A 15,412-nucleotide genomic window follows, 5' to 3' on the forward strand; every position below is an offset into this window, starting at 1 on the left:
ATCTCTTAAAGGCATTTGCAATGTGTTAGCAAATGTTTTCAATCCTGGACTAGATCCATTCCAGGTTTGCTGGATCATCCAGCTTCACTGATGAAAGTGTATTCTCTCCAGCCTTGGAGAGCTTTAATAAATCAGGGCCAAGGAATGAAAAAGGAAGAAAACAGATAGATGGCATAAAAGGAAGGGAAGAAGGAGGAATAGAAGGAGAGAAAGGAGAATACATTCTCTGACCAGGATACATTTTTAATCACACAGTTGTTTTTTGTGTGTGTGCTACTAACATAGCTGTGGAATATGTAATGTTTCTTTTTTTCTACCAAGAATGAAGTTGATGTATATAATACTTTATTATAGTATATGGTATAATATAGAAAATGCATACAATCCTATCAAAAAATTATAGTTTTAGTTAAGTAAGAGAAGGTTCACATTCTACAAGTGCAAGCCCCCCCAACTGTGTTTTATGACACAGTAGTAGTATTTCCTACAGAAAGTGCAGATATATTGTGGTGTATATATATACTAAATTGAATTGATGAATTTGTATTGTGCTGAATAATTGTGTGTCAGGAGGTCATAGTTATTTTACCATATAATTCATAAACAACCTACTGGCTACATGAAGTCAGAATAACAGTTTCATTGTATGGGGCCCTATTTTAAAGGCCACGTGGTAATTTTCCATCAGAATCAACTTTTAGGGGCACCAGGAAATACAAATTGAATTATTCACCAAAATGACATTGTAAAGTGGAAACTAAACAATAGATTGCCAGCATCAATACAGCTTTTCTGAATTTTTCTGGGGTCATTTCAAACCTAACTCCTGGCGTTGATCATCATTTAACTTCACCATTTTATGACTTTTATTACTTCAGGATTATCACAAAAATTTAAATAAAAGTTTAACCACACTATTCCATATATTGTTCTATGTGTATGGAACAATAAGCACATATTAATTTGTCTTTTTTTCTGAAAGTGAACACTACATTGAACCTGCTTTAAAGGAAATTAAATTAAAGTGCCGGAAAGTATTTAAAATTTATAAAAAATATCAGGAGAAAAATAAGCACTGAAATAGAAATAGAATTTTTATTTACATTTTTCTCCCATTTTGGGTGGAAAGGATGTACCTTTACCGTGGTGGTGAAAATGCCCCACAAACAACAAAAACAATCATTACTGCTGGCTATGTCAAGTGACACTGGACCCAGAACTATGCAGGTGCTAAAAAATGAAGATCAATCAGCCACAATTCAAGCAACTCTAGAAACCTCTAAAGGAGTTCTAGCGTTCCACTGAACCCTGATTAAGAATGGCTGTGCTAAAAGTCCTAATTTTAACTTTAAGGCCTTGTAATCGTTATTTGGGAAAAAATAATAGTATAATGTAATAGTTTAGTTAACTGTCATTTCTTTTGGATAAAAAAAATATTATATTATAAAATGTAATTCCCAATTTTATAACATAACATAATAAAGATCAGCTCTGACTGAAACTGTGATTAAAAGTCGTGTAGGTCAAAATCGACTGCCAATAACTGCTCCCATACAATGACATTAAATAATATACTGCCTTTAAAGCAGACTGCATTTCTTACCAAAGATGCCATAGTGAAGCCAATGACCTCGATGTAGCCATCATCATGGCGCTGAGGCTCGAAGTCTCTATGGTCACCGGGGTTTCCCCAGGGCATTGTGCCAGCACAGTACCTGAAAATGGGAAAGTGTGGGAACAAAAAGCTTGTTATATTTGTAAAAGGCATTGTGACTTAACACATCTCAATTTTCCATCTGAATGTATCAGTCCTGCAATATGGAGGCAATATGGAGAGTGGTGTGTAATAAACATTATCGATCTGTTGTATACACAAGTGTTTTCTACAGAAACAGTTATTCCAAGAAAACACAACCGCCTGAGACTAAAAGTGCTACATGTTTGCTATAACAAAACATGATATGAATACAGTGGGTTTGTTTGGGTAAAATACATTTATTTCACACATATGTATGCTACCACACAATCTACAACATGAACACAATGAGCCTGATTTGTTAAAGCTCTCCAAGGCTGGAGAGGATATACTTTCATCAGTGAAGCTGGATGATCCAGCAAACCAGGAATGGATCTAGTCCAGGATTGAAAACTTTTGCAAACAAATTGCAAATGGCTTTAAGAGATCCATTCAAGGTTTGCTGGATCACCCAGCTTCACTGATTAAAACCTGGAATGGATTTCCTAAGAGTCGTTTGCTATTTGTTAATCAGCTGCAAGGAAACAAAAGATGAAACTAGGAATTATTTGGTGACATAGGAGGTTCACAGCTCACCTGGGAATATTTAAGAAGACAATACACTGAAACTTCAGCTCCTGGATCTTGGGTGTGAGGTCAGTCCCATCACACTGCAATACCAAAACAAATCATCAATGAACTTTTCAAAATCTGACTCTAATGAACTTTTCAAAATCTGATTTGTTTTTGATGTGAATAGGGTTACAAATCTGTGGTGTACAACATATTCCTGTATTACCTTCCTGGTAAACACACAGACCAAATTTAGATGCCAACCAAAATAGGCTGGCCCCAGTGTTCATAACAGGTACTCTTTATTGCCAGCATTTACATTTTTCTATTTAGAATATGCAAATTATCACCTAGTTTCATTTTATTCTTTCTGTAGAGCACTTGCACTGCTGATCAGCATTTTTCTGCCTTGTCCACAAATTCAAAATCTTTCATCGTGTTTTCTCCAGGACTTGATTAGCTTGTGTTAGGCCTAGATTGTTTTCTGGGAAAACAGCTTTGTGGTGCCCAGTGAAGCAGAGAAAATTAGAATATAAAGAATATAAAAGCAGCATATGTTCTCCTTCTTGGAGGACTACAAACTTTCTAAACCCAAGTTCTTGTAAAACAGGGGACTTAAAATGATAATATGCCCATGGTCTGAAAAAGCATCTTAAACAAGTTAGAATTCTTTGCTGTATTTTAAGCAAGGCATGGCTGATGATGGTCCTTAAATGATACAGTTGTGCAAGAGCTCCTGCTACTTTATGGCAGCAGTAAGACATTTATTTCTTTTTAGTTTTGAAAAGAGTAGGAAATTATGAGAGGGTACATACACCCTAAAAAGCATTTTCTCCTATTTGATCCTTTTTGGCCTGTTAAAATAACATTGAAAGCACTTAACTATATCTGTTTAATAAGTGAAAAAAAACACTTGTTGAACCTGCCAGAAAAACTGTGAGCAGATACATTTCTGTGTCCTCTACCTGTGTGGCAAACAGATGTTCCCAGCAATCTTTGTGAATCACTGAACACCTATTTAGATAAAGGTGGGAAAAAGGCCTGAAAAAGAAAACTAATGCAGCCACTACAAGAACCAATAAGATTTACTAACTTCTTGTTTCGCGGACACAGCAAGAAGTAAGATGAGATGCCACCAAAGAAATCCCTACTTAGCTGTCACCAGACAAGGCATTTTTACATACCTTTTGTTCCTGTAACAACTTTTTAGATGTCATAATTCTCTGACCAGCTGGAAGTGGTAACCACAGCAAAAAGAAAGAATGATTCTACCCAGTGGGAACACAGTAACAGCGACAGTTTATTTTGATTTTCTTTGAAAAAAAAGATATACATTTTGTGAATAATAGTTGACCATTGTCAGTGTTTTATGGTTTATCCCAACCCCTGTAACTGCCATTTTTGCTGGACTGCGTTGGCATGTAACAAGATGTGGAAGTGTAAAATCTAGTGACAGGATCAACAGGCAAAATATTTATGTTATGGAGGACACTAATGTGGTAATGCTAGTGGCAGACTGAGGCATATATATCATTTCATTCAAACCATTTCTTCACTGTTTATAAGTCTGCCCAGCATGTGGAAAACATCTAAAAAATCTAGGTAAGGAAGTAAACTGGTTTAAAAACAGTCAATTAGTCAATAGTTTTTACTATTTAAACAGATGCAAACTCAACAGAGAAAGACAAGTAGAAAGGTTTTGACAAGTGTAATCATCCAGTGAGTACTCACCACAACTTTAACATGTTTAGCTAAATCTCTGGAGCTCCTCTGCAAGAAGTCGGAGAATGCTGCCTGTAGAAAAACAGAACAATGATGGGATTGTTTGTTTACAGTGAGAGACAAAAACTACAAATAAATCAGCAGGATCTAATATTTATATATCTTCTGCACATGTTCTCTCTCTAGATTTAGATCTAGAAATAGGTACAGCTGAAGTCAAATGGAAATGTTATCACTTTTCTGTATAAGTCAGGCTTGGTCACAGCCCTGTATGCTTCCAAGCATTCCTCTCTATCTAAGGTACATTCTAATTTAATGACTATTGGCTTCAGCAGCTTCAAATTAGCTTCATTCCTATCTCTTTCCTACATTTTAATGACAATAATTCATCAAAGTATTTGTGTTTTTAATGAAATCCAATTGGATATACAGTATGTAGCTTGCGAATGAGTGCTATGGGCAACACAGGTACTTTCCTTTCATATATTTGCCTTATCAGTTTTATTATGGATTAGTAACCTAACTGAAGGCCAAAAATAAAACTACTGAAACTACTGGTGCCATTTATGTAATTTTTCTTGCAAAACCAAAAACAGTGAATCTACTAACCTATACCACAAAGTCAGGATTTTTAGGCACTGTAAACTTACCCCTGCATAGAACATCTTGTTACGAAAACGACTGTTGAATTTTTCAGGATTTGCTTCTGCAAGAAAAAAAAAAAAAAGAGGTAACACAGGCACTGCCACTGATGGTGACTCAAATCCCACTAGTTACAGGAGCTACAGTACAGGTAGATCACAGGGGTCTTCAGCAATGAAGTCCCTTCACACTGTCACCAGACCAGAGCAAATTAGGAAGTATTGCAGTAAGTGAATTCACTAATGTAGCTTTCATTTACTTGCATACATTGCTAAGGTCCATCAATGCAAGGGCACCAGAAATATCACTAAAATGACTCCATGCAGGAAAAAAACCCAAGCTACATTATATTACCAAAATTATAAGAACCCCATAAAAATGATTGAGTTGAGGTGTTTCCAGTGAAGGGCGTTGTTAATAGTATAGCATTCAACAACATTACAAATTTACCAAAATAGTAACTGTATTTTAGACTATGGTGAACTTCCATCTCTTCAGAAACAATTACGGAAGGCTGTTTTGTGCTGTTGTGACTGTGCCATTGTGTACAAAGACAGCTTCATAAGAACATGATTTGATGATTTTGGTGAGGAACAACTCAAATGAAATTGCAAGTATGAAAAATACATAGCATGTTTGTTTGGTCATTTGCTTATAATTAAAAGCCCTAATTTGTGTCTGCAGTAAACCAGGGGGAGAGAATAATCTGTCAAAGATGTGTATCTGCCTGTCACTTTACAAGGGGCGGCACACTTGTAGGCAGCTGTTTAGGTGAAACAAGTCAGTAACAACAATCCAAATGGGAAATGAGTCTGTGCTTATTATAAGGTATAACAATAATCAAAAAAAGAATAAGGAGCTAAAGCTGCTCCCTTTCTTTAGGCCTGTATAATTCTGTATATTGTGGACAAGATACCACTATTTAGGTGTCACACAACATCACAGCAAGGGGGAAGTCACTGTGAGCTTTTGTGTTAGGAAAGATTGGTCTCATCGGATAGATCCTCTAATATGGGGAATCAGACTTCGTCATTGTGGCTAATGAGGCGAGCATCCAGAGTTTCCTACATTATGCACTTAAATAGCTTATGTTTTTCTCCATTGCACACAAATGTGTGCGATGCTATTTCCTTTGTTTCTAATAAAGACAACAAAGTAATAAACTGGAGGAAAAAGTGAATAAATTACTTGAGGGAAAAAAAAAGACTTGTACAATGTACATCTCATTCACTCAAGTATACACAATGCATTTATGATATACACTTTTAAGATAAATGTTGTGTCTCTTAACACATGAAAAATTATCAGTCCTAATAAATACTTACATTGAATCAGAGCAGTAAAAGACAGATTCTAATAGGCTGCACTTACAAAATGGCATTTAAAGCAGGGGTTCTTAATTGAGAGAAGATGGCAGGATGTATCCATACGATTTGTAGGTATCATTAGATTATTAACAAATAATTGACATCAAAAGACATGTGATAAATAAGGCAGTACTGTCCAGTTAGATATCTACTACTATCTATCTGACTCAACACAGACATCTTTCCACTTCCTATTATACATATATATATATATATATATATATATATATATATATATATGTATTGCTCCTGGCTGTCCATATGTAAACTAAAACCAAGCTATTGACATTTTAATGCTTCCTGCAGCCCTCAGAGCAGTTAAAAAGTCAAAGTTATTATTCTGCCATGAGCTAACAATCAGATTAATGGATGGACATTGGAAATACCAACTATTACCAAGTTCTAAAGAATATGAAACCTGCAGTATGCTGCAATATTGTCTGAGGAGGTAGGCATGATATGCCTGTTCTTGTTTGGGTTGTTTTGTGAAGTTCTTAGAACTCCACACACAGAACTGTCCACACACAGATTTTGCTTTACATTTGATATATATCAATTGATCAGATGAATAAAAAAAGTTCCAGTTTGACTTATTAATAATATTAACTATATATAATATAAAGAATTGTTAAGAAAGGCCGTCATGCTACACACAGTAAATTTTGTTGAATGAATAGATCAAATCTGAAAAAAAAATCTCATTGTATTTAGCAATGGCAGACAACCAAACAACAGAAGTAATTTAGGGACAAAAGCCGAATGCAGAGATTAGGATGGAGTGACACTTGCGGTAATGGGAGCTCTTTGATGTCCTTCCTTCCACTGACTAGACTTGTTGTCAGAGTAATTACAAAAATCTCAAAGAACAAGCTAGAGTGTCCATCAAGAAGAGGATTCTGGAATCTCAGGAGAAATATCACTAAAGCAATCATTCACTGGCTTTTGCAAAACAGATTGTTGAAAAGAACTGCTTAAAAAAACAGCTATCTGTAGATTAAACTTTGAAGTTATTTGCCATTAAAAAAAGGAAAAGATGGCAATACCAGAATACACAAACTTTTTGTACATATCATCAATTTGTGAAGTGCACCACATGAGCCTCCATTATGGCCATAATTTCAAACTTCAAAAATGTATTATATTGCAGCTTACCAATGCTTAGATGTGGAGGCTGCATTTATTTTCAGCAGTATTGTTTTCCCTTGTGATTCTTTCTCTAGTAACATTTTTACCTGACAATAGTCACTTATTGTACTGTAACTATATGAGAGCTGTGTTGCCACCCTAGGGCAGGAACCCTGTAAGGAATGAAGAAAACCATCCTCCTCAGCTCCAAAACTTAGGGACGTGTTCTGTGGTTCACAGAGAGATCAAGATGGTGCTGATATAATTGTTTAAGACTTCAGTACATCATTATCAGCTCAGAACATTAGGTTATGATCTCACATTTTATTTATGTATTGTATATATTACCCCTGACACAGATCACAATACTTCCACTGACAATGGGGTTGATTTACTAAAGAAGTTCAGGTTGTTCATTTAGCAAAATGATATAATATTCACTGAACCTCTTAGTTTGGAAAATGCAATAAAACTTCACTTTGCAAAGAATACTTAATCATGTGCAAGGAAAAAATGAAATTTTTGCATTTTTGCTTGCATATGATTTGATGGTCGAAGTCAGCAGAATTTGACCTAATTCACTAAGCTAAATTAAATATTCCTTGCAAATGCATAATTCACATTGCTTAGTGAACAGCCTATTTATCTTTGGTGAACCATCTCCACTATCTCATCCTAAGCATAGTCAGTGTACACGGCCATGGACAGCTTTTTTTAATATGGATAGAACATGGATTTTTTTAAAACTCTTTTTGACTTTTACGTATATTGTTAAACACCAACCCTGAAAAGTTACTTAGAGGTTGCATTTTTCCAGACATCAAACCTAATTTTTTTTTTTATAATGGGTAAATATTAGCATTAAAAAAAGATAAACCTTAAACCTTAATAGATAAACCTTCCCCTTAATTTTTACGCAGAGAACCTAAGAATAACACACTTTTTGTTTTTTGAGGGCTTTTCCCAATACCCCATTGTATAAATGAAGTCCAGCCATGGTTGTCACACAGGCTAGACTTCAAACAGCCATACAAGTCACCACTACACATGAAGAGATGGGACTAGTAGTTTCACAAAAGAAAGATAAGATATTCTTTCTGTCCACAGGAAGTACCAAAGACACTGGAATTCTGGCAAAATTCAGTTAGGTCTTGTATTTGCTGAACATGTTCTTAGTGAAAATGTACATGAGTGCAGCTACAATGTAAATGTATACAGTCTATTGACTGGAATTATAATACAAAACTGCTGAGAATTGTACATTTTTGTGACTAATGATTTATGTATTTTTAAAGACTTATGTACGTGTTTTAATAGCATACTTCAGAACTTGCATGAATCATCTCCCTGATCTGGCCCTTAAAAAAGGAATTTACAAAGTGGTAACTGTCTTGTAATGTCACCCCAGAGACCAAAGAAAACAACAGTATATAGATACAGTTCATTTTAAAAACAGAGGTTCCATATAAATATCTACTCACCTCTCGACTCATGAAACTCCAAGGTTACATGTGCATCAAACCCCAGACTGAAGTAATTATTAAATACATTTAGTGGTAGCTGAAAAAAAGTACAGAAAAAACAGTGAGATAGCCCAAAACAGCAATAAAAAAATAAAGAATATCAAAGAAAAACTTACTGGAGTTTCCATCCCTCCCTTTTTCTACCCACCACATCTCTCCCCCCTACCATTAATAAATCACAAGGGACCAATAAAGAATATTTGATCCATGTCACCCAATGTGTGCCTTCACAAAGTTTGGTAAAAGAGGCTGTAGAAATAATTGAAAGCTCATCTGGGGCTGGGACTGGTATGGATCACTTGATGTAAAGTGATGTTTAAACATCTTGTTTTCCCTACATATACACACCAAAAAGGTATGCAATGGATGCAATTGATCTTTGATTCAGCAAGGATAGTGAAAAACATTTTTTTTACAATTATGCATTACCTTAATGTGTCCCCATTCCTCCAGTACACAAAAGAGTACCAAAAACTGAAATTTGACAAGCACTTTATGCAAACTACTGTAACAAGTTACACTAACTGAGAATTAACTTGTACTGTGAGGTAAAGTAATTACAGTAATTAGCTTTAGATTCCCTTTGCCCTGAAGGTTTTTTAAAGAGTTCCTCAATGTTAAAAAAGGTTCCTCAAGACAGCCAAAGGCTAGTCTGTGCTGTGTCTATTTATCAGTAAATACAGAAAATATTATGCTTTACAATCCATAATTTATTTGTATATAGTGCCATCTAGCGTAGAAAATTGAGACTGCAAACAGTATAAGGAAAAAAGAAACAGTTCTAAAGAAAGGCCCCAGCCAGATCAGTTTTAGAGAAACTATTGGCAACAAAGAACTTTATATTGAAGAATCAAAAATAATTTCATTTATGACACAAGCCATGTAAAATATATATTTGAATACAATCGTTAGTGAAATAAACTTTTAGTGCGTAATAGGCAGATTGGATAAAGGCAGAAAAATAATTTTAAGATTGTTATTTATAAATATTATGTTGTGCCATTGATGTTCTGGCCTCAAAAGCTGCTGCCATTCAACCTGAAAATGTATTCAAAGATGTGTTTTGCTGTCAATGTTGCTTATATCTTATTATTGCAGACTATAATAAAAAGATTACCAACAAATGACAGTTGAAAAAAATATATACATTCAAATTAACCCAAATATTATAAATATATGTGCGCTATATTAAATATAATATGATAAATATATAAAAAAATAATAATTTTGGATTGTTGGATGTAAAGTTCTTTTGTTGTCAATTGTTTCCCAAAACCGCCCCACTGCGGCTTTCCTTTAGATTTATTGCCGTTTGCATTTATGGAGCAAGTAATGGATTTCTTGCCTCTTTGGCAACATGATTAAAAAAATACCCAACCCTCATAATATAAAAAAAAAACATTGTATAAAAACGTCATTGTACAGGTTTTGGGTTAGTCTTAATTCCTGTGAATTAATTCATTTTCCTCACTTATACAGACTACTCCAATGTTTTTGATGGGGGTAGTGTATGCCACCAAATCTGTTCTCTAGGCTCATATAAAACACCATTATTTGAATTATTTATTCTTCCAAATTAAATGTATGAATAAAATGTATTTTTAAACAAAGCATAAGTACTTAAATCTAGATCAATCTCCTCCTAAAACACACACAGCATTCTCTTGTACAAGAAGAGGCAGTGTTAGGAGTCAGTTAGAACCGCTGCATTTTATTTGACTGCTTGATGGTGTAACAGAAGGTTTCCACTTTGTCTTGGTCCAGTCAGAAGACTGTAGGTGGAGAGAATGTATGTATGTAATGTATGGTTAGCAGAGAATGTGATGTCACTCTCTTGGTTGTGTTGTCTTGTGAGGACTAAAAACTGTTTGGCAGATAAGCAAATTCACATATATGTATTTAGGTGTCTGTGTGGAATTTAGCTTTAATCTGGGGCTCATTTTTACCTGTGTTGGTGTCTTGACAAGATGTTTGAACAAGACCATTGCAGCTTAATATATATATATATATATATATATATATATATATGTATTACAGAGTTTAAACTAAATTAGTGGTTAAGAGAAAAAGGAACTATTTTAGAAGTACATGACTGAGACTATTCTTGATTGAGGTCAAAAACCTTCTCAGTGTGCAACTAGGCAAGATGTCACTCCCCCAAAATGAACCTGGGGTGCCAAATATTTGCCTCCCACTTAAAATGTAGTTCGCAGAAAGGACTGGACTAGGTATATAGCTCATAGTCCATCAAGTGTAATCACACATTTCCTTTATCATCCCCATCTTTTTTGCAGGAAGTGGGTATGTAAGGAAAGTGAAATACATCTACTTTTGCTGGTAATGATTACACCTTTTAATTACTAACAAGGGGTCTACACTACAGTTTACCCTAACAAAACAATAGCAATCATTCCTCCATAAATACTCCATGGATAGCCTAAAAAAAAGACATCACTGATGTTTTATATTTCAAGACTGTTACACCTTACAACCCCAGGATCCCAGGGCACAGCCTCTGACCTCTGACCTTATGAGTCCCATCATCCAGCTCCTCATGAAGAAGATCCGGGTTTCTCTCTACATGTAGGTTCCAGCGATCCAGCTGCACTATGGTACCATCTTCCACATGACAGAGGATTTTAGAGACAGGTTCATCTGTGTAGCCCTGGCCAGGACGAAGATGAATATAACAGAATTTTAAAATCTAAAGTACTGCATACATTACACACCAACAGGATACAAAATGCACATATACTATTACTATACGATATGGTATTAGTTCACTCATTTAACTAACTATGTAGTAGTTGAGGCAAAAGCTGGAAGAAAATGCTAATTTAGATGTCATAGCTTAGCCCAGACTCCCCATTCTTCTGCTCAAAAATGGAGATGGAAATATAATTCAACTGCTCTAGCTCTGCCTTGGGTCGTTCATTAAATTGAGCACATCAAGGGTTTCTTTTCAGTAATCTTAGATTTTCCAACCCTATTTTTTTCTACTATTTTTGCTGAAAAAAACTCTTATTATACCATCCAATTTTCCAAAAAGGAAGACCAGAACTCCTGGAAGAAAAACATTGTTTCTGCTGCTGCCTATGCTTGGTTTGCTATGGACCATTTAGTACATACTACAGAAGAATTTCCCTTAAAGCTAAATTTTCTTTACTGGCCAGTCACATGCTTACCCCTCCCCAGTTAAGGGTTCTGGCAAGGTCATTTCCAGTACCAAGAGGCAGAACAGCGACTGGAGGCTGAGGGTTCAGCTGTAGCTCATCCAAGACAGAAAGGATCCAGCCTACCTGTAATTGAAGAAAATCAGTATTGATTATCAGTACTAGACAAATGTTAGTCACATCACAATAGACCCTTTGTCAACTCCTATGACTATGATAGAATTTTTGCCAGGCACTAGCAGAATGAAATTTGTGTTTACTTCCATTCTGTAACATTCCATGCTACTATAAGGAGCTCTGTTTAAATGGTTTAAATCAGGGGTGCTCAACTTACGGCCCGCAGAGCTGTAAGATCCAGCCTTCTCCTCATTCCCTCTCTGCTTGTTGTCCTGTGGGGGATGGGGCGCGCATCTCCTATGTTTCTCTATGAGGATTGTGCTGCCAGAAGACAGAGCTATTCCCTGCCCACCTTATACTGTGAGATAATCCCAGCAGCAGCATGAGAGCTGTCTCTGTGTTCATGCAGCTGTCATTATCCCCATGTAAAAATCCTCATATCTCCTTCAGTGATTGTCATAGAAATGTGAAAATTTCAGGGTAAGCCCCCTAAACATAAAAAGTTGCCAGATACGGGGTCACAAGCATAAAATCCTAACAATCGGGGATATTTTCACATTAGGGGGGCTTTTTTAAGACCAGGGTCTCCAAAATGAGCTTGCATGTTTTGGGACCCCGGGAGCCACTGTCATGGCAATGAACATTAGGGTAATGCCAATTGTCTATGTGCTGTGTTGCCCCTTAAAGCTCACAAAACTTCAAGGCTGTCTTCATGTTGGCAGTAAGGTTGTGGTGTAACTACCCCTTTCTCATGCCATGGAACCCTGCCTAGGGGGGAGACACTCAGTAGCACTCACTGCCGCCTACAGTCAAATCTGCGAACGCTGCCATGCCGGGGACTGAAAGGCTGGCGATCTGCCTGTTACACATAGCTGACCACTTACCTTCTGTGGCCCTTAATTTCTCTGGAACAGAGGGATGTTAGCAACTGGAAATGTGGGAGCCAGTAGGAAATGCCTTTTGTCCCCCCTTCCCTAATAATTTTAATTTATACCCATCATATCATTCTACCCGGTCACACATAGCTATCCCTTAGTCTCTATAAACTTCAATTTCTCTATAAGAACAGGGAAATGTGACTGCAAGTGGAGGATTCTTTTGGCTAACTCCTCCTAAAATTTTATCACTATGACACCATCACAAGATACGAAAAATATTCCTGCCATACCATGCAACCCTGTCACACATAGCTGGCCACTTACCTTCTGTGAACCCCAACTTCCCTTTAACAGTAGAGAAAGGGAAATGTATGATAAGTGGGGGACTCTTGTCGCTACCTCCCCTCAACATTTTATTGATGTGGTGCCATCACAAGGTAAGAAAAGCTATACCTATCATACCATGCTATCCTGTTACACATATCTAGCCACTTACCTTCTGTGAACCCTAATTTCCCAGGAACAGAGAGATGAAGATATAATAGTAAGAACATCTACCCCTTGGCCATCTGTCACATGGGCATGTATGTCACGGTAACTAGAAACATTTCAATTTAATCACATTTTAAATTAAAACTATTCTAGCTTTAAACATACATCATTATTGTTTGTTTGCATTGTGGCCCGCGAGTTTAATCCCAATGTCAACAGTGGCCCCAGATGAAAAAAGGTTGGCCACCACTGGTTTAAATGATACTTTGATTTTAGAAAATGTAAGTGAAAGATACAGTAAATCACTATGCACTGCATTAGATATAAAATGCTTACCGTCCCATCACCACCACAGGCAAGAATGCGTAGATTTGGCACTTTTCTATACAGTTCCAACCTGAAACACAAACATTTTTTTATTTGTATATTAAAAGATAAAGCAAGCTCATTAATATAAATATAATAATATAAAAATGACAAAAAATACACAAAAATGGCTTAAAAATGTCTAGAGATTAGGCAGCATCTGTAAGGTGTTAGATTATTCCGAATAATGTACAGTATGTATGCTGTCCCAAAATCACTAGTTTTTGCTGGAGGAAGGTGGGGTTGAACATGATGAAGTCATTTTGTAGTTAGTAAGAGCTCAGGACAACATAAGCTATATCAGAATATTCAGTATAGGAGAGGGGCTTGTACAACTGTGCAAGATGCGATATTGACCTGCTAAACACAATAACATATGATGGAGATATAAGGATACTCACGCTTCTCTTGGCCCCTCCTGAGAGAGGTCAAAGACTTGCCGCGGATTTAAATACCACATGAACATCTGCAGCACTTTTGTACCCTAGTGAAGCATAAAAAGATGGTACAGCCAGTGAGGCAGAGAACAAAAGAAATGGACCATATTATCTATTAAAAGATTTAGGTTAAAAAGGTTAATGCATATTATACGAGCCATCTTTACCTGGTTTCCTCCACTTTTTGGGTTCACAAAGACCAGTAAAGGTTTCATAAGAGGTGAAGAGATGGGTTTTATTACAAACGCCCGGCCTTTAATATCCTGTGTAGTAGAGAGGGGAGTTTAGTTCAGCAGGTGTGAGCTTTATTGAGACTTACAACTAATGAGACTTACCTAAATCTGACTCAAACCAGGAAGTTTTAAAACACTTCATGAGATAAAAACAAAAGTAAGGATTGCGGGGGACTAAACCACCTAACTCTGGTGTTTAGAATAAAAGCAACAATAAACATATGAAGTGTCTTCATAAAGTGAATTGCAGTAAAGATATTTAATTATATGGTCAGTCTTGCATAATGTAATGTATGTTATTAATTAATTCATTAATAACATCTAATAAGTCTGAGTTTCAAGGTTAGGACTCTCCTTGAGATTGAGATTTTTTGTTTGCAATCACTGAGGCCACAATGATTGCAATGCACAAATGACATGTGCACATTTTGGAAAATATAATGCATGGCCAAAGAGGGAACAGTTTCTTTAAAGCTCAAAGTACAAAATTTCAGTTTTATTGACCCAGCTAGCACTGAAATCACCAAAGCTCTTGTTTGCTATTGAATGACACATCCGGCGGGCATGTCAAAATGGCCACTGCCTTCATGTAGATAGCAACTGCAGCATAATGAAATTGAATACAGGTAGTCCCCGGGTTCCATATGAGATAGGGACTGTAGGTTTGTTCTTAAGTTGAATTTGTATGTAAGTCGGAACAGATACATTATTTTAATAAATGCAGTTAGGACAGATGTTTGTCTCAACATATTATTAAGCAGCATGGTGTTAATCAACACCTAATCAACAAAGCAAAAAAAATCTTTATGCAACCTAGACATTCATTAACTTCTGGAGCAAGCTGCACTTTGATATGCAAAAAGAAACATGTTTAGCAAAAGATTTCTTCTGATTCATTCAAACCACCCCCCCCTCCCCCATCCAGCCTCTGTCCTGCAGGCGAGTGAGCAGGGAAGCCGCATTCCTATCTAGGAGGTGTCCATATGTCGGATGTCCTTAACCTGGGGACTACCTGTACAATTCAGTGTA

The 15,412-nt window shown here is 36.3% G+C and overlaps 1 protein-coding gene across 11 annotated transcripts in view; it reads right to left on the reverse strand.

The window, feature by feature from the left end:
• Nucleotides 1–15,412, reverse strand: part of DGKI (diacylglycerol kinase iota) — a 148,780-nt gene that overhangs the window by 52,989 nt on the left and 80,379 nt on the right. For all 11 annotated transcript variants that reach the window (XM_072400197.1, XM_072400191.1, XM_072400190.1 and 8 more), the window contains 10 exons: nt 14,318–14,413; nt 14,115–14,197; nt 13,684–13,744; nt 11,873–11,986; nt 11,215–11,352; nt 8,646–8,724; nt 4,681–4,736; nt 4,040–4,102; nt 2,333–2,406; nt 1,604–1,715 (listed from right to left, as the gene is read on the reverse strand). In XM_072400197.1, the coding sequence (XP_072256298.1) occupies nt 1,604–1,715; nt 2,333–2,406; nt 4,040–4,102; nt 4,681–4,736; nt 8,646–8,724; nt 11,215–11,352; nt 11,873–11,986; nt 13,684–13,744; nt 14,115–14,197; nt 14,318–14,413 (876 nt within the window). The remainder of the gene's footprint in view (nt 1–1,603; nt 1,716–2,332; nt 2,407–4,039; nt 4,103–4,680; nt 4,737–8,645; nt 8,725–11,214; nt 11,353–11,872; nt 11,987–13,683; nt 13,745–14,114; nt 14,198–14,317; nt 14,414–15,412) is intronic.

The sequence above is a fragment of the Pyxicephalus adspersus genome, chromosome 2 (genome assembly GCF_032062135.1).
Source record: "Pyxicephalus adspersus chromosome 2, UCB_Pads_2.0, whole genome shotgun sequence".
NCBI classification, from domain to species: Eukaryota; Metazoa; Chordata; class Amphibia; order Anura; family Pyxicephalidae; genus Pyxicephalus; species Pyxicephalus adspersus.